This window comes from Hibiscus syriacus, unplaced genomic scaffold (genome assembly GCF_006381635.1).
Source record: "Hibiscus syriacus cultivar Baekdansim isolate YM2019G1 unplaced genomic scaffold, ASM638163v2 tig00110637_pilon, whole genome shotgun sequence".
In the NCBI taxonomy this organism is placed as follows: Eukaryota; Viridiplantae; Streptophyta; class Magnoliopsida; order Malvales; family Malvaceae; genus Hibiscus; species Hibiscus syriacus.
The window spans coordinates 3,766,606-3,790,680 of record NW_024062808.1 but is presented as its reverse complement, the minus strand read 5'-3'; the positions used below and the strand labels follow the sequence as shown (position 1 = coordinate 3,790,680).

Genomic DNA, 24,075 nt, shown 5'->3' with positions numbered 1-24,075 from the left:
CTGGGCAAGACTTCAAGGAGACCTTTAGCCAAGTGGTGTGGTTTGCTACGTTGAACATTATACTTGCCCTTGTTGTCTCTGGAGGATGGTCACTGAGGCAAATCGATGTCAATAATGCATTTCTTCATGGTGAGATGAGTGAAGACGTATTCATGCACCAACCGCCTGGCTTTGAACAATACACAGTTGATGGTGTAAAGTTGGTGTGCAAGCTGCAGAAGTCCCTCTATGGTTTGCGCCAAGCACCTCGAAATTGGCATGCAAAGCTAAAAAGCAGTCTTGTGCATCTTGGATTTAAGGAATCCAAAGCTGATACTTCCCTTTTTGTTCTGGCAGCAGGTGGAGTGTCAACATATATTTTAGTATATATTGATGATAATAATAACCGGGCAGTCATCGAATGAAATTGAGAAAGTGGTCAGGTTGTTAAAAGATCAATTATCGTTGAAGGATTTAGGGGAACTACACTATTTTCTGGGCATTGAAGTCAGGAGATGTGATCAGTTATTGGTGCTTAGTCAAAAGCAATATATTTTAGAATTACTTGAGAAAGTAAAAATGACTAAGGCCTCGTGTACCTCTACTCCTATGGTCGCATCCTCGCAATTGAAGAAGGATGAAGGGCAATTATTGCCTGATGCACGAGAATTTCAGAGTCTAGTAGGAGGGTTGCTCTATGTGTGTCACACAAGACCCGACATTGCCTTTAGTGTGAATAAAGTCGCCCAATATATGCATGCACCAAGAGAGCAGCATATGCTTGCTGCTAAACGCATCCTACGTTATTTAGGTGGGACATTGGACTATGGTCTGGGATTTGTGCCAGGCAAGTTGTATATATCAGCTTTCTCGGATGTCGATTGGGGAGGATGTGTAGATGATAGACGGTCGATGTCTGGCTACTATGTTTTTGTTGGAGGAAGTTTGGTGACTTGGAGTGCGAAAAAGTAGAAGGTGATGTCTCGATCAACCATGGAAGCTGAATATAGGAGCCTTGCTGACACAACAGCTGAAGTAGCATGGGTTGATGCTTTGCTCACTGATTTGAAGGTATCACAATACAATCAGCCAACAATATGGTGTGATAACACCAGCGCGATTGCGTTAAGTGCTAATCCAATGTACCACTCGCAGTCCAAGCATGTCGACTTAGATGTGCACTTTGTTAGGGAAAAGATAGCTGCAAATCAGCTATGTGTAAGCTATGTTCCAGTAGCTCATCAAGTTTTTGATGGCTTGACTAAACCCTTAGCAAAAGCTGTATTTGCCAGCTTTCGTGACAAGTTGAATGTGTGTTTGTTTGCTAAAGAGGGGAAGAAGCAGGGAGAATGTTGAGAGAATGAATGATGCAGTTCGTGAGAAAGGAGTGTGCATGTGTGTAGTTCCAAGCATGGCTCACGTTTAGTTCATGTATAGCTGGGTGTAGAGAAGTTCTAGAAGGAGGAGTTCTAGAAGACTAGGCTGTTATGAATTTGTTACAGTTTGTTAATTAGTTCAGGAGATTGTTGTATTGTTGTATAAAACCATAGTAATGCATACCGTAAAACGTGAATCAATTCATTCAATCAAGAAAGTATTCACTCGTATTCTTCTTGTGCATTTATGCGATATCCCAACAAAGTAGAACAAGATTGACGTAAACATGAATAAAGAACAATCGACTATGGAAGGGGCTTCCTCAACAAGAACAACTGAACAAGCTCTCCACTCTCCTCGAATCCCTCTTTCGTCAACAAATGAATCGAGTGATTAGTAGCCCTTCCCACATGGTTGAAAGAGCATGCAACGGACACCAATAATAGACTTTGAGCTTCTATTATGATGGGACCAACCCCAGACAGATATCGGGCAACCGCTATTATCTTACTAATAATCGATATAGAATCACCTTCAAACACATGTAAGAAACCCAATTCTACAACAAGTTGCACAGCTCTTAAACAAGTTCGAAGCTTCAACATAAAACTTATTAGACGTCACCGATAAGGGAGCATAAAATAAAAAGGACATTCCACCTAATATTGAGCCACTACACCAATGCCAACAGATTTTGTAGAGGATCAAAACACATCAAAATTAAGTTTAACAATCCCAGGTGGAGGACGTTGTCGATGCACCACCCGACTAAAGAGATCAAGCGTTTTTGCCATCTCATCCGCATACTAGCATTTTTTTCCATCAAAATTAGGTCTTTCTATTTTTGTATGATTTCTGAAAAAGAAAAAGTGAAAACTTTACAAGGGTACTGAATCCTGATAGCTGATGTCAAATGGTTGTTCAGATGAGTAATATTTCATAATTATAATTTACATAATAGAAAAAATGTGTAACAGAAAGACTATCAAATCTAATAGTAGAGTCTGTGTAATGGTGGCATCAATGAAAAGACTATTTTTGTGTTTATTCCATTATCTTCAAGTATGAATTACTAGAGTAGAAACGCCACCTTTATGCTCAAGTAAGTAGAAACACCATGACCAGCCAATGCGCCTCTAATGACTAAGAGGAGAAGAGGAGGTCGCTAGTGCTGCATGAAAAAGAGAAAAAAGAGCGTAAATACTTTATATAGAGGCACCATTTCTTGGTAGAATGTCACCGACTAAAACTTATTATGATTAGATAATAATCCTCATTGAGAGCTTCGAAATGTCTCCAGACAACAAGAGAAAAGGGAAAAAAACGAAGTGCTTTGGAATTCACAAGAGATTTCATTCATCGATTGTGGAAATAATTTAGGGTTTAAAATCTCAAGTTTTTATGTAAGAGAAGAAAACCCATGAGCTCTGCATCACTCTTCGTCCATGGCCGAGAAGAACGGGGAAGAAGAGATTTTCCTTTTAAAACTTTTTTTCTTAGTCAAAAGTTTGGAAAGTCAAACGGCATGTGCCTGTCTCATTTTGTAAAACAATGTCAGATCACCGAGACTTGTTACATCAATATTCCGTTATGTCACATTAATATTTTGTTACTCTTAATAATAAAGATTAATGGTAACTGACCAATTTATTATAAATCAATAACATTAATGACCAATTAACCCTAAAAAATCTATCGGCAAACAAAACTTGATTGAAAAACAAGGTTAAAGGGTAAAAAAGCAACCCCAAACAAGTCCTAGGATTTGACATCTGAATACAGATAAAAGAGTTCCTCATCTAACAAACCAGACTGTTAACAAAGAAGAACTGAAATGATTCTTCATTCTTCCTCTTCCCCTTCATTCTCGGCAATATTGAAGTAGCGGAGTTCATAAACATTCCGGTCCTTGTTGGAAGCAATCACCCGAAGCCAATCCCGGATATTGTGCTTCTTCAAATACTTCTTTGTCAAGTACTTAAGGTATCTGAAAACCAAACAACCATCAACCAAAACTCAACTCAAGCTAACGCTGCTAACCACACCAAAAAGTTATATGTTTATGCATAACACTAAACAGATAAAATTATGTTCTTTATGTAATAAACAAGCCCATTTCATTAGAAGATTCAATTCAAGTTATAGAGCAAACAATCCACCATATTCGTTAATTCAATTTAATTCAATTTATATCCCCATTGAAAGTGGAAAATGAACAAAGTACAGACTACATTATCAAAGCCTCAGACAACCAAGGATCAAAGCATAACTACACCATTGATCTTAAACTTAAAAGTTTTCCATTAACACAAAAACACTAAACAACTAAGATTGTGTTCCTTCACCTAATAAACAAACCCATTTCCTTAGAAGATTCAATTCAAGTTATAGAGCAAAAAACCACCATATCCGTTAATGAAAATTAATCCAATTCATACCCCCACTGGAAGTGGAAGATAGACGACGACAACAACAAAGCAGAGGCTTGCATTGCGGTTGGGGGACATTGCAGTTGTACAATAACGGTTTCAAACACATTAACAGCTATTCCAATAGCAGACCACTATTTAAATCCCTGCAACAAAGTACCGGCTTTCAGGCCAGGCGAAGGCGAAAGCTCTCAGGCGGCAACTGTGAATGTTTTTGAGAAACAAACTGTCGTAACCGGTTTTCGTCCGGGCACGAAATATTTACTTGACGGGAAAAATGATGTGAATAAATATTATTATTATTTTTTTTTTTTAAATAATTTGGAGTCGCCATCGGCCTTTTGGGTTAGGTAGGTCGAATACCTAAAAAACATCTTTTAAAAGAGTTTTTAAGAAAACATCAGTTAAAAGATAAACTGATCTGCGTTTAACCAAAAATTCATTCTTTTTTATTAATAAAAAGGGATTCGTGGTCGGTTACGTTTAGGGAAGGATTAGCACCCCTACAACGCCCAAAATTGGTACTTTTTAATTATAAATTGTCTCTATTATTGGAAATGTAAAAATTCAAAGATATATTTAATTCATAATTCTATTGTTTCAAATAATTTTAAGAAAATATATTAATATACATAAATAATATATTTACTTATTTAGAAATATCAGAAAAGGGCTTCTAGGTATTTTAAGACAGCTCTTTTCTTTAATATTTAAAAATAAATACCAAAAACCTTTTATTTTAATATAGTAAGATATTTATTTATTCAAAAATATCAGAAAAGAGCTTCTAGGTACCTTAAGACAACTTTTTCTTTGATATTAAAAATAAATAAATATCAAAATATGATTATTTTTCTTAAAAGTAATTTATAAAATTAAATTTATAAATAGGATTTTTATTTAAAGAACAATAGAATAAATAAATAAATATTATATATATTATATAACTTAATAATAATAATAATCATGAAGATAATAATTTAAACATATATCAAAAGTAATAATAATAATAATTAAAATGAAAGAAAACAAAAGTAATAATATTAAAACTATTGGATCATATTCATAAATATATGAACCTAAAATGTAAAAAATAATAAGACTTATGGTTAAATTTAAGATTATATAAAATTTAATGATCAAATTATAAAATATAAATATTTAAGAGACATGGTCAGAATTATCATAAAATATAAATACTAGTAGTATAATTAGCCATTAATAATTTAATAGGTGATTAAAATAGAAATATTAAAATTATTAGGGACTAAATGTGATATTTATCCTAAATATATTATTTAATACTGGTAAGGGCTAAAACATAATAAAATAAAATTCGAATACTGAATTAGAACATTCAAAAATTAGTTTTAGTGACTAAAATGAATAATTACAAAATTTAGATGGCTACGGAAAGGGTTTTACCCGTATGTAAAATTACACAAGGGTCCCTCCTCAAAACGGCGTCGTTTGAGGAGGGATTATATTATACCAAACGGCTGGCCCGAAGGGCCAGCCTCCTCATTTCTCTTCATTCCACTTCTCTCTAACTGAGAGAGAATTTAACATTCTCTCTCGGTTCTCTCTTCAATTCCCTCATCTGAGGGAATTGAGCTCCGGCCGACGGCCGTGCTTTGGTCTCGACCACCGTCGCCGACTACCATATACGGTGGTCGGATTTTTCATAAATACCCCAAAATAAAGACCCGAACCTCCCAAGGCCGAATCTGGTTTTGGTTTGCCCTAAAAAGCTCTGGATCGGAGCAGATCTAGAGAAATACCTTCGGGTATTTCGAATATTTCCTCGGTCCGTAGCATCTCCGGTCACCGTGTGGTTTCCTCGGTAAGTTCTTTCTCCTTTCTTTCTTTCTGTTTTGTTTGCTGCTGAGGGTTGTTATTATTTTTTCTGTTCGGTATTTCTTTGTTGCTTTTTTTTGGTCTGTTGGTTGTTGTCTCCGTTGCTTTCTGTGGCTGTGGCTGTCCGCTCTTCTCCTTTTTTTTTCTTGCAGGTGGGGTGGCTTTTATAGCCACCACCGAGGCTCTCGTTGGACCGGTTCCAGAGATGAAAGGCCCGGTGAGTCACCATAGCTATGGTGGTGACTCACCATAGGGCTCAACGTGGGTAGCTTCTCGACGTTCTGGAGTGTCGGCAGCATCTGTTGGACCACCTGGACTCATCGGAAGCGGCTGGAGGCATCTAGAAACGGCTGGCTGCTAGGGTATGAGATGAGAAACCCTAGTTGGGTTTTAGGGTTTACGTTGGGCTTCTGTATCTGGGCCTGAGTTATTGTAATTGGGCTTTGTAATATTTAATAAATAATATATAATAATTATAATAATAATACTAATAATAATAATTTTAATAATAATAATAAATTTAAATGAAAAAAATTGATGTCTACAGCTGCCCCTCTTTGCTTATTCTTGTGTTAACAAGAATAGAGCAAAGACGAAAGAGACAATAATTTTTTCATTTGGCTTCTTTTGAGTAGGATGGAAATGTTTGAAAACATCATGCACTGAAGGGCTTACAGATGACCCGAAGGCTTTGAAAACATCAAAAAGCTCCCGAAGGCTTTTTGGAAACATCATGCACTGAAGGACTTACAGATGACCCGAAGGCTTTGAAAACATCAAAAAGCTCCCGAAGGCTTTTTGGAAACATCATGCACTGAAGGACTTACAGATGACCGAAGGCTTTGAAAACATCAAAAAGCTCCCGAAGGCTTTTTGGAAACATCATGCACTGAAGGACTTACAGATGACCCGAAGGCTTTGAAAACATCAAAAAGCTCCCGAAGGCTTTTTGGAAACATCATGCACTGAAGGACTTACAGATGACCCGAAGGCTTTGAAAACATCAAAAAGCTCCCGAAGGCTTTTTGGAAACATCATGCACTGAAGGACTTACAGATGACCCGAAGGATTTGAAAATATCAAAAAGCTTCCGAAGGCTTTTTGGAAACATCATGCACTGAAGGACTTACAGATGACCCGAAGGATTTGAAAATATCAAAAAGCTTCCGAAGGCTTTTTGGAAACATCATGCACTGAAGGACTTACAGATGACCCGAAGGCTTTGAAATATCAAAAGCTTCCGAAGGCTTTTTGGAAACATCATGCACTGAAGGACTTACAGATGACCCGAAGGCTTTGAAAATATCAAAAAGCTTCCGAAGGCTTTTTTGGAAACATCATGCACTGAAGGACTTACAGATGACCCGAAGGATTTGAAAATATCAAAAGCTTCCGAAGGCTTTTTGGAAACATCATGCACTGAAGGACTTACAGATGACCCGAAGGCTTTGAAATATCAAAAAGCTTCCGAAGGCTTTTTTGGAAACATCATGCACTGAAGGACTTACAGATGACCCGAAGGATTTGAAAATATCAAAAAGCTTCCGAAGGCTTTTTGGAAACATCATGCACTGAAGGACTTACAGATGACCCGAAGGCTTTGAAAATATCAAAAAGCTTCCGAAGGCTTTTTGGAAACATCATGCACTGAAGGACTTACAGATGACCCGAAGGCTTTGAAAATATCAAAAAGCTTCCGAAGGCTTTTTGGAAACATCATGCACTGAAGGACTTACAGATGACCCGAATGATTTGAAAACATCAAAAAGCTCCTGAAGGCTTTTTGGAAACATCATGCACTGAAGGACTTACAGATGTGGGAAATAGTTTACTAAGTAAGAAACTATGGAAATTGTTTTCTTACTATTCAACAATTTCATTTTCAGAAAAGATTGAATGAGAAACTATGGAAATCGTTTTCTCATTATTTTCAAAATAACATGTTGATTGGGTAACATGACCCAATCTCAAATAATGCTCATTTTTGTGGATTACGTTCATCTATTCTTCAGATGTTTACGTGATTCCTGTATTTGTGGTTTTGAATACCTTCTTCTTGTAAGGTATTTCTTACCATGAATCTTCTTGTTCTTCCGAAGATCTCTGGATATCAATGTAGCAACTTATGCTATCAAGCTTGCATTTCTGCAGAATCATCTGATCAACTTGTATCTTTACTGTCTTCTTTGCTTCATGAAGGTCTCAGAAGAAATGTTTCATTTGTGGAACTCTTGTCGTAGTCAAAATTATGACCCTGATGCCCCATTTTGTCTTGGATAAAACCAACTTTATTTGCTTGGACTTGTGTAGAAATCCCATAAAGCTTTCATCTTTGAAAAGAGAATATATCATCTTTAAAAAGAGAATCTATCATCTTTGAAGAGTGTAGATGTATATATGCCTGACTCAGCAGGGATTAATTAGGAGAGTAGAGCCTGTTCTAATTTGACTCTTGAAACATATTACAAGGAAGATCTATTCCAATTCCTTTCATGTCTCCACATATAATCAGATCTCGAATAAGGCAACTGGGACCATATCATGTCAAGATGCTTAACAACAACTTGTCGTTCAACCTTAGTTGGCTCCACTAGTTTTCTTGTTGTCAAAATTTTCATCTCTCCTTCTGTGGAAAGAAGTCTTCATTTCACTTTTAATCTTGAAGTTGAAGAAGACAAAATTCATCTTGGGTCAATAAATGGAAACCATATGATTGCAACACTAGTTCAACACCATAATCACTGGTTCATAAAACATTTGACAACACATTCATCATCTCGTAGCTTCCACTCAGATGTTCGTAAAACATTTGACACACATTCATCCTTTCCTGTGGCTTCTGCCCGGATTTCTGGTCAATGATGCTTTTGTATGATGTCACAAGACCACTTGAGAACAAAACTCAGTGGGAATACAAATGAGATATTGGTATGGCCAAAAAGTTGCTCAAATCCACAAGATATGCTAGTATCGAATTGAATAAGAGATACCAACTGATCTTGATATCATCTCGGGCAAGGGCAAGTGTGATACTGATCATGTTTTCTTCTGTAATGAGCATTGTAGAAAATAGAAACACTTCAGCTATAGGATCCATGTACGGAAGGGAGTTCATGGAATTCTTGCTGTTGGGGATGAAATGCACATGATAAAACCAAAATAGATGAAAACTCAGTTCACCCTGGCTGGCAATGATAACCCCAGTAATAACGGGAATAACAGTAATATAAGTGAGTCGAGTCTCCATTTTCAATGTCATCAAGTAAGCAAAAATTGATGTGAAAAACAGCTTCATAACCTCAACAGTATGATTGAAACTAACTGTCAGGAATCTCAAAAAGCTATTTTCAATCATCACCAACACACATAATGCAAAATTCAAAGCTGAGATCTTGAGGAACTGAACCCTGGATCAAATAATCTTCCTGGGGACCATCTTTATTCATGCAACCATGATGTATCTTAACAAAGAACACACTGTCATGTGATACATGATTTAAGAAGATTGGGTATTTGAAACCATACTTGCTGAGTAGATATTTGTTCAACAACATGACCCTAATGCAACTGCCTGATGAACGAAGCAATTATGTGTAGTTAGCTCGACTGCCACTGTTTACCATTTTCATTCTTCATATCTTTCTGTCTCATTGGAAATATTTGTTCAAGTTAATGATCTTTACATAGGATATTATGGGCCTTCAGCATACCCCAACATTGGCTAATACAAGTGTTCAAAATGCATCAACAGTTCTGATTCTGATTGAAATGGGTTTTCAGCATGCCCCAGCATTTTGCTGATAAATATTCAGAATATTTCAACATTTCTGATTCTGTTTGAAAAGGGTTTTCAGCATGCCCCAATATTTGGTTCTTGTTAATCTGAGTCTTCAAAATACCCCACATGGATCTGTCTGAAGGAATCTTTAAAATGCCCCAATATTTGCTGATACAGATGTTAAAAGTGTGCTCAATATTACTTCTTATTGAGATGAGCCTCCAAGAATGCCCAAATATTCATATTGTTGTGAGCCTTCAAAATGCCCCAATATTATATTTCTGGTTGAAATGGGCCCTCAAGATTTCCCTCTAGATTTATCTGATTCACTCTCAATCTCTGTTTTACTGGAATGTCATGATCCCCACGAGGTCCCATTTTGACAATACACTGTTGTACTTGTGGCTTTATTCATGCCCCAAATATGTTTATCTTGAATACTCTCATTCTGGTGTTACTGAACAACAATGTTGTCAAGTAAATGGAAAAATTCTCTTTATGTTGTCATAAACTTAAGAAGTATTCAATCATTCATTCCAGGTTGACACAGTGGCTTATCATCTTTCAATGAAGGTCATCTCTGAAATATACTTTTTTGTGGGAGAGAAACCAATTTATGCGAATAGTAATCTGATGCAATGGCAAGATTACATATGCAGTGGTACAGGCTCATCAAAAATCCGTACCCATGCAACATGTTGATTCTGATAACAACTCATCTGATTATGAAGCGATCTTTCAGGATGATTTCACATATATTGATAGTTCTTCTGATATCGAGGAAATCATGAATTCTGATTCTGATGAGGAGAGTAAATTGTTATACTTGACAAAAATGAAATTCTCAGAGGCTGAGGTTTCAATAGCCATGAAGAAATGTGGTTCAGATTCATCAATTGCAGAATTGACAGATTTTATATGTGCTGAGCAAATGGCTAAGGTTACTGATGCACTTCTTATGGTAGAAGATAGGAAGCCATTATGCAATGATCCCAATTACAAGCAAAGGCGAAACTTGGGCTATGATTTGTGGAAAAGGAAGAAGCAGAGGAAGCTTGAAAAGAAGCTTCTTAATGAAGATGATCATGCAGTTCATTTTTCAATTCCAATGATCGGTTCTGGGGTTTCTACCGAATCATATCAGATAATTCAAAGAACACTTCCAGAAGATGCTATGAGCTCATTCATTTTCCAAATTCAATGATTGGTTCTGTGGTTTCATACCAAACCAGATCAGATAACTCAAAGAACACTTCCAGAAGATACTATTGGGTCTTCTTATTTCTACTATGAGCACATGACACTTGTTCCAGTTAATGTTTGGACTGGAATATCATAGTACTTATTCGATGTAGAGCCAAAATTTGTAGATTCGAAGCATTTTCATACTATTACACTGAAAAGGGCTATATTCATAATTCTGCCAATTTAGAACAGATTTTCTCTTATTCTGCTTCCTCCATGTGCTGATGCTTTTCCATTGACAAAGAAATGATGGTCTTCCTGGGATCCAAGAACAAAGTTGAACTGTTTATAAACATGTACAGGAAGTGCCAAATTGACAGAAAGGATCTGTAAGGCTCTTGAAGCAGCTTATGACAATGAAACACCTTCGAGTGTCCAGAAGTATGTTCTTGATGAGTGCTTGAAAATGGAATCTGGTATGGATTAGAAGGAATAAAATGGTTCTACTTGAACCTGATGAGGTGGAAATGCTTCTAGGTTTCCCTAAAAACCATACACGAGGAGGAGGATCTGCTAAAGACATGTTCCCCGGTGGTATCCATGTCCTGTCTTTTTTCTTCTGGGATCAGTGATGCAGAGGCTGTCTTCTACTGTCTTGGCATATTTTTGAAAACAGATGTGCAAGAACTGAATGATGATTAGTTGGAGCAATTGATGAGTAGATTTGTCGAATTCGACCTTATTGTCAGTGGCATCCAGCGTAACAACCTTACTTATATAAAAGGCCTATAAGGGTAGATTCTGTTCCAATGTCTTGTTCTGTGCCCTAAATCCTCAAATTCAAATTCAACAATCTTCTGAAGGACATAATGGATATCATCTTGACAAAGAAAATGATCGTCATAGAAAAAGTAGCAATGATGTATCAAGACTTGAGCCAACACCAGAGTGCAGGTAGTGACTTGTTCATGGCTTTATGATGTAATCTTCTAGAGAACATGAATTGATGGTTGGGGAAAATAATCTGTCTGGTGATGCTTATTGCCCTCAGCATGAGATAAACGATAATCTTTCTTGATGAGCTGCTAATAATGTCATAGGGGAGTGTCACAAGTTCAATTCTCCAGACTTTCTGGCTTCTTGGACCACTTGCCTTCAAAAATGTGAAGCGCTTCATTCTTCTGGCTTCGTTCATTCTTTTTCTACAACAGAGGTAGAATAAGCAACAATTGCTTTAAGGATCTTCCTCATTTGAGACTGTACTGTTTGAAATGTTTTTCTCCTTTCTTTATTGAAGAATGAAAGAATTTTGCAAAGTATTACCCCTTTCAGGTTCACAATATAATCGAATCATAAACAATGAGTTTAATGAATATCAAATAAATCAACTACACTTTTAAATCATTCAAAAATCATAGTCCTATGGCAAGTGTCAAATTATTGACTGATTTGAGGTGTAGGTTGATTTTGGTAAAGTAGGTTCTTTCAAGTTGGTTCAGTATGTCGCTTCGGCTTACACTAACTTGAAAAAATGGTTGTTATTCCCATCTTGTAGAGATGCTTCTTGTTTCCCTACTCTCAGGAACGTCTTTGGGATGTGCGGTGCTTTATTAAGAGCTTAAGATCGTCTCTTATGTCGTTGTTGCACCATTCATTATTCGAGCCGCCTTTTTTTAGGTTTTCAACACGAATCCTCCTTTGGTTTCAAGATGTTATTTAAAAATTTACATCTTGAACCCCCCCTTTATCATTTTTCATATCATGCATTAAAGATTTTAAAAAACAATTTTTGCAAATAAAAATCAATCTTGGAAGGGGGAATGAATTCTAAAGATATCATCTTTTACTTAGAAATCCATGTATGATTAAAATGGACTTTTCAGGTACGTAACGTAGGCCATGGCTTATGGTTACGAAAGAAAGGGATAAAAAGGCCCAAATAAGTGTTTAAGGGTAATCAAACCAAGGATCAATTCATTCTGATGCCATCAATCTTGCCTTGCTTAACTTGGATCTGCTTTGTTGGGGATTTTTCCATCAACTGGATCCCTCTAGACTGCCAAATTTTGGATTCATTTCCATTTTCTCATATCTTAAGCATTTCTTGCTCTTCTTGTTTGTACTTGATCAACTTTGTAACTTGAGGCTCAATAAGTCACCCATTTTGATTCAATTTTCCTTCTTTTTGTTTTTTTTTCTTTCTATTTTTTTTCTTTGCTGGATGAGTATAATACTTCAACTGCTTTGAGCACCTCATTTTCCTTTTGCATTTTGGAGATTTTCCATTATTCTTGATTGGATTTATCTTCAAGCACTCTGTATTTGACATTCTTTGTAATTCAAAACTTTCTTGACTTCATGGAAACTTGTCTTCGTAATAAAACTGTATTGACAATCTTCATTCTTGTGAGCAAATATCTTTCACCTTGCCCCCTAATGTGGAGGGTGATCCTTGGTTAGGGTTGAATTAGAAGAAAAATTATTCAGGCTCAAATGGGGACAACAAAGGATATATATATTAAAGGATAAATGAAACAATGCCGTTCATCATCTCATACACAGAAACCTTTGTAAAAAGAGGTATCCACAGGGGGATGAATATTCAAGATTAACTTTATTTACATGAAAAAATGTAATTAATGCATGATATATTTATTTCAATCAATCACTTTCCCCTTCTTCTTTGAATATGCCCTAATCACTCGAAATCATCTTCAATGAGTTGGTCTATGATACCTCATCTCGTCTCTTCTTACAGTCAGATTCACGGATAATTGAAATTTTGGTTCTTTTGAGGTCTTTTGGTTTATGATGGTTTTGTGTTCGAAAAGACAAATGTGTGACTTTTGAAGTCATGTATATGGTGGAAGGTAGTATCATCAATCAATCGACTCTACCCGAGAAGGTAAACATCTAGTGTTTGTGTCTCAAAAACAGGTAGAGACATTTCTTCAGAGTCTCAGATAAATGTAGTGTCAGGATTTGATTTGAGTAATTGGCATTGGATGGGATATTGAAGATATAATTTTACCACTTGCCAATAGATCTATAACTCTTGAAAAATTAAAAGAATATTTAATCTACTTGATACTCAATAATTTCAAGATTAAAACTTGATTCCTTGCTCATAACCTTAATAAGCAACACACATTTATTTATTGCACAAAAAGCGGAGAAAGGAACAAAAAACAAGTTCAAACAAGATGCTGAAAATAGAAAGGTACTATAGTGGTAGATAACACTTCCACTTGTTCATGCATCATCACTCCTTTAATGTCGGTTGTGTAATAAGATCAGAGTCATTGTCTTTATTTGCCCCCCATTTCTTGATCATTTTTTGTGTCAAGATTCTTTTGTCAACAAGAATCTCAATTTCTTTTAATAGTGGCCTACAATTGCCTGTAGAATGCCGGATACCCCCAAGTGAAAATTACAAACTCTATCTTGATCATAGCTATGAGCAGAAGGGTTTGGTGTCACTTTAGTTGGTCTTGGTGTGATGTATTGACCTTTAACCAAATGAGGATACAATTCTGAAATAGAAGTTTGGAACACTTCCAAAGTTTTTCTGATCGTATGACTTTATTTGGTCTATCTGAACAGTTACTCTTTTTCTTTTGCAGTTGCGGGGATTCTGGATGCGACATACATTCACATCATCAGCTTTCGCTTTTTGATCCGTTGGGCTCTTGGATGTGACTTTTGAATTTTCTTCATTGATTACATTCTCAATAAATCTCCACTTGTCAAGATTCTCAAATTCGTTTGTCGGATTGCCTGCATTACTCGAAGAAAGGCGTTGGAAGGGAATCACGAAACATACGTGATATTTCTTCTTAATATGGGAGGTTGAACTTGTGCTGCCACCCCTCTCCATCTTAAGGCATATTCTTGAAATCTTCATTGGTTTTCTTCTTTACTCTTCGAAGATCCATACGTTGAAGCTAAGCCTTTAACACCGTATTGTCCCAAAATGCATCAGCAAAATCTACCATTTCTTGATCTGTTCTTGGGTCAACTGATTGTACCAGACTACTGCTGGGTTAACAAGGCTATCATGGAAAGAGTGAATTAACAGGTCATCAGAATTTAAATATCCTCCCATTTTCTGCAAAACATTCTCAGGTGTATTAGAGGACAACTTGTGCCATCATATTTCTCAAAATCAGGCATTTTGAATCATGGGGAATAATCAAATCTGGAACCAAGCTAAGCTCTCTTGCTTCTAATTCTTTGTGGGAAGTATCAACACATTTCATACTTTTGATTGCTTCATCCATCTTCTTGAATCTTTCCTCATACTGCGAATAATGAACAGGCTATTCTTTGGGTTCATTGGGATGCCCCAGAGGGTTTTACCATTTCGACTCTTCAATCTGACAGCATGGTTGCTCTAAACAGTTGATCTTCTTTATCAGATTCCATTTCCTGGATAATTTGATCTGATCCATTGGTACTGAATCTGAAATTCTTTCCTTGTATCCCGAGGTAACCCTGTCAATGGTTCTGGCCACTGATCTGTAGTCCCTTATAAGATTGCTCCATTGTTTTCATGATGACAGTAAAGTAATATGAATGAATGACCTTGGTTTTACTGTTACAAAACCTTTCATTAATTATTAACATGTTTTATAATTAAAGACATGACAGTACTTAAATAAAAATGTGAAAAATGCATAAATGGAAAAATAAGAATGCAAAATGTGCAATTCAAAGATATAGAAATAAAAATACAAAAGAAAATGCACAGATACAAAATGTAAATGCATGTATGAAAAGTGTTACTTAAGAGGATCATCTTAGAACAGATTTCATTGAACACAAAAGCTTCAGTACATCATCAAAACTTTTATATTAGGGACAACTTTCAGTTTAACTTCAACAAACTTACATATAGGGAATAACTTTCCATTTCTTCTCTAAAACCAAGTTAGTTTATCAGCTTATGGGCCATATTGTTGTCTGGACTGCAGCTTCTTCCATGACATTCTGGTGTTCTTTCATCTCCTATGTCAATTCTTGGAGTGATTATTTTCCTTGTGAAAGAACATTTGTGTTCAAAGTTTTGGACAAGATCTTCATGTAGGTTGCAACTCTTTTTCAGTTTGGTGACCCTACTATCCACTCTTCTGGGGTGTTTCCTATACCAGCATTTTGAAAGGCTTGACTGACCTTCTGGAAGTCTTCATGTATGGTTTCCATTTTGGTGCTCAATTTATCGTTTCAATCTTCAAATGACGTATTTGAGCTTCAAACCTCAGCAAATCTTCTTCTCTCTGGGCGCCCTACTGATATTTTACCTTTGAAGACTTTGGTATTAATCTATCAGGCCCTAGTTACCAAACTAGGTCGATCATTTACCATAAATTGTAAGGTTCCATGATCCAAAAGACTTTGGACTCGGCGTTTGAAGGCAAGAAATTCTCGATGGTATGTCCTTGAGCTCGGCATGATATTCACAATGAACATTGATGTATACCAATTTGGATATGGAGGTTGGAACGGTTTTATATATGGATCCACTTCTCGTGCTTCAAGTAGCTTCTCATATAATCTTTATATGATATGGGATAGTATCAAAGAGCAACCTGTCTTGAATTGAACCTGAGTTTTAGATATCGGGAGCGTACTAAACTTTGATGATTTCAAATTACATGATTTCTTCTCTTCTCTGGAGCTTTTACAGTGGTCACCATTTCTTTGGTATTTCCAGACGATTTGAATACGAATGATGACTGTCTGTAATTTCTCAAGTTGGTTAGGATCAGAATTCCCTTGCATATCTGAAATTGCAGGATTATCTTTAATAAGCTTTCTCTCTTTCTGTGCAGGAATCTCTTCTCTTTTGGCCAAAACAGATATTCTTTCCATCATCTTGGACATCTGCTCTCTTATCTCACGTATCTCCTTTTGATCTTAATGGGCATACAATCTTTGGGTGCATAGCTCCTCTATCCTTGGAGTTCCCTGAGGATGGCTTTTTTGGCCGCATCATTTTGTTTGATCATAGAACTTTTTCCATTATGATTTCTTTCTAATTTGATGAACAGTCTTTTCAGTTAACACCTTTTGTTCATGATCATGCAATGCAAACAAAAGAAACAATATAAACAATTAGAACAAAAATAACATGCATATGAAAATAAAAAAATTATGGTTAACCAACTAATTGAAAGAACAAATTTATTTATCATGGTATATAATAAATCCTAACCTCATGCTTTCTTCCATGCTTTGTTTGGAAAAATTAACCTAACTGCATGATTTCTAGTTCGCATGCATTTATTCAGGAAAAAGAAAGGAAATAAAATAAATTAAAAGCTAGAGCTTATTTCTCCTTTGTGTATACCTATGAAAAGAGGTTCAGTATTGTCTTAGATCAGAAGAATTTCTAGGGTTCCTTATATGCAGAGTTTCAGTTCTAGGAGTAAAGGTACTCGAATTGTTCTTGTTGATGCCCCCTTGGGCTGTCAAACCCTCAATCCTAGTCCACTACAGACTTTAGCGGATCGAGTTCAATTCGAGGGGATACATTTCTCTATGACTAACACGGAGAATAAATTCTCACGAAGACATAAAGCATATGAACCCCGAAAGTTACTTGCTAGGTCTGACACGGAGAATAAATTCTCACGAAGACGTCGCTTTCACTCCCACTTAAAAGGGACAAGCTCAATTAGAGCTTTATGTTATGCAATGCAAGTGTTGTGTGTGAGGAGAAATATTCAACCTCTAACAGATAAATAAATAATTAATACCTGAATAAAAAAACAATATTAATAAAAATAATAAAAATTTGAAAGAAAAAAATTAAAAATTAAATAAATGAATTTTAATTTCTAATTAATAGACAATTTATAATTGATTTTAAAGTTTGACAAGTCCCCGGTCGCCAAGCTGTCGTAACCGGTTTTCGTCCGGGCACGAAATATTTACTTGACGGGAAAAATGATGTGAATAAATATTATTATTATTTTTTTTTTTTTAAATAATTTGGAGTCGCCATCGGCCTTTTGGGTTAGGTAGGTCGAATACCTAAAAACATCTTTTAAAAGAGTTTTTAAGAAAACATCAGTTAAAAGATAAACTGATCTGCGTTTAACCAAAAATTCATTCTTTTTTATTAATAAAAAGGGATTCGTGGTCGGTTACGTTTAGGGAAGGATTAGCACCCTACAACGCCCAAAATTGGTACTTTTAATTATAAATTGTCTCTATTATTGGAAATGTAAAAATTCAAAGATATTTAATTCATAATTCTATTGTTTCAAATAATTTTAAGAAAATATATATATACATAAATAATATTTACTTATTTAGAAATATCAGAAAAGGGCTTCTAGGTATTTAAGACAGCTCTTTTCTTTAATTTTTAAAAATAAATACCAAAAACCTTTTATTTTAATATAGTAAGATATTTATTTATTCAAAAATATCAGAAAAGAGCTTCTAGGTACCTTAAGACAACTTTTTCTTTGATATTAAATAAATAAATATCAAAATATGATTATTTTTCTTAAAAGTAATTTATAAAATTAAATTTATAAATAGGATTTTTATTTAAAGAACAAATAGAATAAATAAATAAATATTATATATATATTTATATAACTTAATAATAATAAAATCATGAAGATAATAATTTAAACATATATCAAAAGTAATAATAATAATTAAAATGAAAGAAAACAAAAGTAATAATATTAAAACTATTGGATCATATTCATAAATAATGAACCTAATGTAAAAAATAAGACTTATGGTTAAATTAAGATTATATAAAATTTAATGATCAATTATAAAATATAAATATTTAAGAGACATGGTCAGAATTATCATAAAATATAATACTAGTAGTATAATTAGCCATTAATAATTTAATAGGTGATTAAAATAGAATATTAAAATTATTAGGGACTAAATGTGATATTTATCCTAAATATATTATTTAATGGTAAGGACTAAAACATAATAAAATAAAATTCGAATACTGAATTAGAACATTCAAAAATTAGTTTTAGTGACTAAAATGAATAATTACAAAATTTAGATGGCTACGGAAAGGGTTTTACCCGTATGTAAATTACACAAGGGTCCCTCCTCAAAACGGCGTCGTTTGAGGAGGGATTTATATTATACCAAACGGCTGGCCCGAAGGGCCAGCCTCCTCATTTCTCTTCATTCCACTTCTCTCTAACTGAGAGAGAATTTAACATTCTCTCTCGGTTCTCTCTTCAATTCCCTCATCTGGGAATTGAGCTCCGGCCGACGGCCGTGCTTTGGTCTCGACCACCGTCGCCGACTACCATATACGGTGGTCGGATTTTTCATAAATACCCCAAATAAAGACCCGAACCTCCCAAGGCCGAATCTGGTTTTGGTTTGCCCTAAAAGCTCTGGATCGGAGCAGATCTAGAGAAATACCTTCGGGTATTTCGAATATTTCCTCGGTCCGTAGCATCTCCGTCACGTGGTTTCCTCGGTAAGTTCTTTCTCCTTTCTTTCTTTCTGTTTTGTTTGCTGCTGAGGGTTGTTATATTTTTTCTGTTCGGTATTTCTTTGTTGCTTTTTTTGGTCTGTTGGTTGTTGTCTCCGTTGCTTTCTGTGGCTGTGGCTGTCCGTTCTTCTCCTTTTTTTTTCTTGCAGGTGGGGTGGCTTTTATAGCCACCACCGAGGCTCTCGTTGGACCGGTTCCAGAGATGAAAGGCCCGGTGAGTCACCATAGCTAGGGTGGTGACTCACCATAGGGCTCAACGTGGGTAGCTTCTCGACGTTTCTGGAGTGTCGGCAGCATCTGTTGGACCACCTGGACTCATCGGAAGCGGCTGGAGGCATCTAGAAACGGCTGGCTGCTAGGGTTAGAAACCCTAGGGTTTCCCATCTGGAACCTTTTTGGGCCGTTGGATCTTGCCAGATCCAACGGTGGAGATCACTGGCGGCTGGGGCATGAGATGAGAAACCCTAGTTGGGTTTTAGGGTTTACGTTGGGCTTCTGTATCTGGGCCTGAGTTATTGTAATTGGGCTTTGTAATATTTAATAAATAATATAATTTATAATAATAATACTAATAATAATAATTTAATAATAATAATAAATAATAACGTTTCAAACAATTAATATTCCAATAGCAGACCACTATTTAAATCCCTGCAACAAAGACCGGCTTTCAGGCCAGGCGAAGGCGAAAGCTCTCAGGCGGCAACTGTGAATGTTTTTGAGAAACAAACAGTAAAACGTCTCATCATCGACCTTGATATCTAACCCTAACCCTATATTCAAAAGACTTCACAAATCCATGGTTGCTTAAAATTCAAACAAAATTCATGATTTAACAATTAAGAACGTTCAATAAGACAACTAAAAGATCAAAAAGGAGAAATGGTTAATCACCTCGTGGAGAAATTGAAGTCGGATGTGACGGAGTCGCCAAGAGCACCGGCTTTGCCACCAACCTAGATCCTTTCCTGAAGAAACTTCTCCAAAGAAGCGATGTCCATGATTTATCTTCAATCGGCTTCGAACAGTCGATAGTGAAGGACGCTCCCTTCTTCTTTCCCTTAGGTCCAGCTGCTGCCCCTCGACTCATCTTCGCACCAATTACTGCGTTTACACCGAGTCAAATCAATAAAAGAAAGGAGAAAGGAAGGCAGTGATTGAGAGAGTACCTTAGGCTGCCTCTGCGATTTGAAGCTAATGAACGACAATATTACAAAAGGATTGGAAAAAGGATTGGAGAAGAATCTAAGGATGCGTTTGGTTTAGTAAGATTACCGGTGAGAATAAAAGATTACCTGAGAATAGGATTATTGGGAATGTTACATTACTGTGTTTGGTTAATTTGACAGGAATGTAAGATTACAGTGTTTGGTTGAAGGAATAAAAGATTATTAGAATGTATATTTACCAAATTGTCATTGTTCTATATTTTTTAACAAGTGAAATTCTAAATTTAAATAAAAATTATTTATAAAAAATTCTATTTTTAATAATATATTATTGAGTATTTAAATATATCATGTATTATTTTAATTTAATTATTATGAAAATATATTAAAAATGGTTTTGTTATGTAACAAATGAGATAATACTTAAGTAAGAATACAAATGTAGATTAAAGTTCAACTCTGTATCTTTATTTTGAGAAATTATGATTATCAGTTTTTATTTATTATAACGAGAGATGACAAATACAGTGTAATGAAATTCATAATCCTATTCCATGCAATAATATCAGAGCTTATTTCCATTATTTTGTGCTTATTCTGTTATTTATCCTTTCCCACATGAAGATATGAGTTTTTGTTCACTTGATTCTTGGTTTGTTAAAATAATTATTTAACTTCCTAAAGAAGGGAATTACTTTACAACTTCTTAAGTCATGACTTTGTAATTGTTATGTTTCCTTGATTTGCAGTTTCGGTGATCTGGGTGCACTTCACCAACTTTTGGTTGATCAACCCAATATACTAAGCGAAGAAGGTACATTCTGGACAAAGTTAGCTAGATTTGTTTTGTTTGTTTTTAGCTTTAGTTAATTCTGATCAACACATTATACTGAACAGGCCTATATTATATTATTGCAACAATGCATTTATATGTTTATGCTTCTAGTTGTATGTCTTTCGAAGAGTCCAACTATGTTGGTAGTCAATCTTGCGGGGTTAAGGTGGTGAGAACCAATATTTCATGTGTATCAAGTAAAAGGTGGAAACTTTTGAATGTATGTGATGCTAGTTCTTTGAGCTTAGTGAATGTAAAACTATGGTATAAAAGATGAGGTAGATGGAGTTCGGTAAGTTTCCGGAAATTTGTTGAAGTAGAAAGATTATAGGAGCTTCTAATGATTTCCCGTTAGTGCTTGAAAAATTATAGTTGGAGCTTATGGCTTGTCGACTCATTAAGCATATTATCAGAGCTATGTTCTTATGATGGCACTTAGATTTACACGGTGCAGTAGTATTTTCATTCAATACATGTGATGCAGATGTATATTCGTTGCCTGCATTTCCATGGACAATTTAAACATACTTGGACCATATTTGCACAATGGCACCCTAACTTGAATTTGATTTTTTGGAAATGCAGCAAAACATAAGCCAGCATTTATTTCTTTTATGGGCACATGGCGATCAATCAGCCTCTTTCAAAGCTGGGAAGCAGAGTTTGGGTAAACATGGAGAATTAGATTTTCGTGGGTGATGTTTCAAGCACTTGTATATCTATCTGAAATTTTCACAGCTTTGTTTGTCAATGATAGACCTTTAGACTTTCATACATTCTTTGGCCCTTCCTCAACATCCTCCCCTCTTAATCATTACTTTATGCAGTTCTTCTAAAAGGTCGGTATGTTGCATCAATGAAGAAAAGCCATAGTAGTTCTGTTTACTGGCTGTGTTGTTGCTATGTTATTCTTCTCTATTTTCCTTGAAATATTCATATTCAATATATACCCGGGCATATTTAGTTCTCTAAATTCTTCCATAGATGCTATCTATTCATCTCGTATCTGAATATATAGTATATACGAAGTCGTATTTCAGTGGCTGATCCAGTACGTGCTCTACTTGTCTATGTAACACCATCTATCAAAGACTTCCAATATTCACTACCGATAAGTTGCGACACACAAGAAAGCGATAATCTTAACTATCAAGACAAGGTTTTTACTACATAACAAAAACTATTAAAAGTAATTAACATATTCAAAACTAGCACATTACTTGCACTCATATACTACATAACAAAAAAGAAGTATAACATTAACCATCAAAAGATTATACAATGTTCATACTTACAAAAGAAATAACCATGACATTCTAAACGTAATCATATATGTTGGCTATATTATATACACACAAAATTCTTCATGTCAAAATATTGACATATACTTGGCTAAGCTATACAAAAAAGTTAGGACCATATTCTAAAGTCATAATCAAAAAGAGATCGACATAATTGTAGAAGGACGACAGTCAAAATGATGGTCTAAATTGATGGCATTCAACCAATTGCTTAATCACATAATCTTGCTTGAATTCTTTTGGCAAAGAAAAAGAAATCTACCTCGTGCGCATCTTTTCTAATATACTCTCCTGCAGTAAGCATTTCATCAGTGGACAGTCCTTCAATTTTCATGATTTCAGTGAAAATCGACATTCTTCGATCATTTCCTTTTGCCTCCTTTTTCAAAAAAGCAGTAATATCCTTAATTTCTTTGGCAGTTTCTCGTTATGCAGCACTGAACTTACTTATCTCCTGTACAAGCTCAGTTAACCCATCATCACTTCGAGACCTTTTCTTGCTAGCTACTTTTTTCTTTATAGGGGTAGAGGCAGTAGCATCAGATGTTTGGCAAGTTGAAGCACCAACATCCTCTCTTGATTCAGAATCTCTTACTCCCTCTTCTTCAAGTAATGCATCTATAAATGCATTGTCTTCAACATCAATATGTTCCACTGCATCAGCTGCTGTCTCTGCTGCTATTCCTGTAGCTCTTTCTTTTCCAAATATATGAACAAAGTCATCAAAGAATGGAAATGACTTGTTTCTCAATCCAGCATCAGTTGGATGACTCTACAATATAATAAAATCGCAAATTTAATAAATCTTACAAAGCTAAGTAGATAATAAAGAGTATAGAAAGAAGATAAATTCAATTAAAATACATACTCTAACCCAATCATCAAACACATCCTTTGGTGCAGTTAAACATTTTTCTTCTTCATTCCAACCGAATCCACTTCCAATATTCAGCATTTCATATAAAGCATTGTATTGTCTTTTGAGTAGCTTCACTCTAGATTCAATATGTGGATGGGCCCTATTTTGAGATGTTGAAAGCTTGATTTCTAACATCTTTTCAAGATTAGATAGATAACCTGATCTAAATGTTCCATTATCAGCTTTCCAATGTGGGTCTTCAGCCAAAATGTGTAAACATTCAACAAGTGCAGCATCCTCCTCTTTAGTCCATGTCCTTTTAGTTACTAAAGACTTAACCTTTCTAGATGTCGGTGGTTTTTCCCCCCTTTGAGATTCCATATTTGATGTTGACATATTTCTCTTCGAAACAATCTAAGAAGATGTATAAAAAATGTATAACATAACATAAAACATGACATCATTGTCAATACTAATCATAAATGAAATTTAAAATAGTAACATAATATAAATCAACTGTAGTGAATGACATAAGTAATGAATTTCCATAACAAATAAAATTCAAATTTTATAGAAGAGAAATACAGAAAATTAATAAAGTTTATGCCATAAAATATAAAGATGTCAAATACATGAAAGTAATGACCACTAACATTAGATAAAATAGAAGGTGTAAGTCATACATAACAAAATAACATCTATCCTAAAGTACGTGACGTCAACCAACTAGTAAACATATCTTCTGTTAATTTGTCTCTCCACTCAGTCCAAGCACTGCTTGGCTCACAATGTCTGATCATTTCTACTTC

The 24,075-nt window shown here is 35.2% G+C and overlaps 2 protein-coding genes and 1 pseudogene across 2 annotated transcripts; 1 reads left to right on the top strand and 2 right to left on the bottom strand.

The window, feature by feature from the left end:
* Positions 1–558: 558 nt before the first annotated feature.
* LOC120136882 (uncharacterized mitochondrial protein AtMg00810-like) lies at positions 559–951 on the top strand. Its single transcript, XM_039152812.1, has one exon. The coding sequence runs from the start codon at positions 559–561 to the stop codon at positions 949–951; it is 393 nt and encodes a 130-aa protein (XP_039008743.1).
* Positions 952–3,035: 2,084 nt separating this feature from the next.
* Positions 3,036–20,199, bottom strand: LOC120136761 (annotated as a pseudogene).
* Positions 20,200–22,834: 2,635 nt separating this feature from the next.
* On the bottom strand, positions 22,835–23,647 carry LOC120136881 (uncharacterized protein At2g29880-like). Its single transcript, XM_039152811.1, has 2 exons — positions 23,276–23,647; positions 22,835–23,179 (listed from the first exon to the last, which is right to left on the bottom strand). Exons 1-2 carry the CDS (start codon positions 23,645–23,647, stop codon positions 22,835–22,837), a joined length of 717 nt encoding a protein of 238 aa, XP_039008742.1.
* Positions 23,648–24,075: the final 428 nt, after the last annotated feature.

Coding starts and splice junctions, on each gene's coding strand:
- LOC120136882 (XM_039152812.1), top strand. CDS start 559: ATGACTAAGGCCTCGTGTACCTCTACTCCTATGGTCGCATCCTCGCAA.
- LOC120136881 (XM_039152811.1), bottom strand. CDS start 23,647: ATGGAATCTCAAAGGGGGGAAAAACCACCGACATCTAGAAAGGTTAAG. Junction 23,180..23,275: donor TGTTTGATGATTGGGTTAGA/GTATGTATTTTA, acceptor ATTATATTGTAG/AGTCATCCAACTGATGCTGG.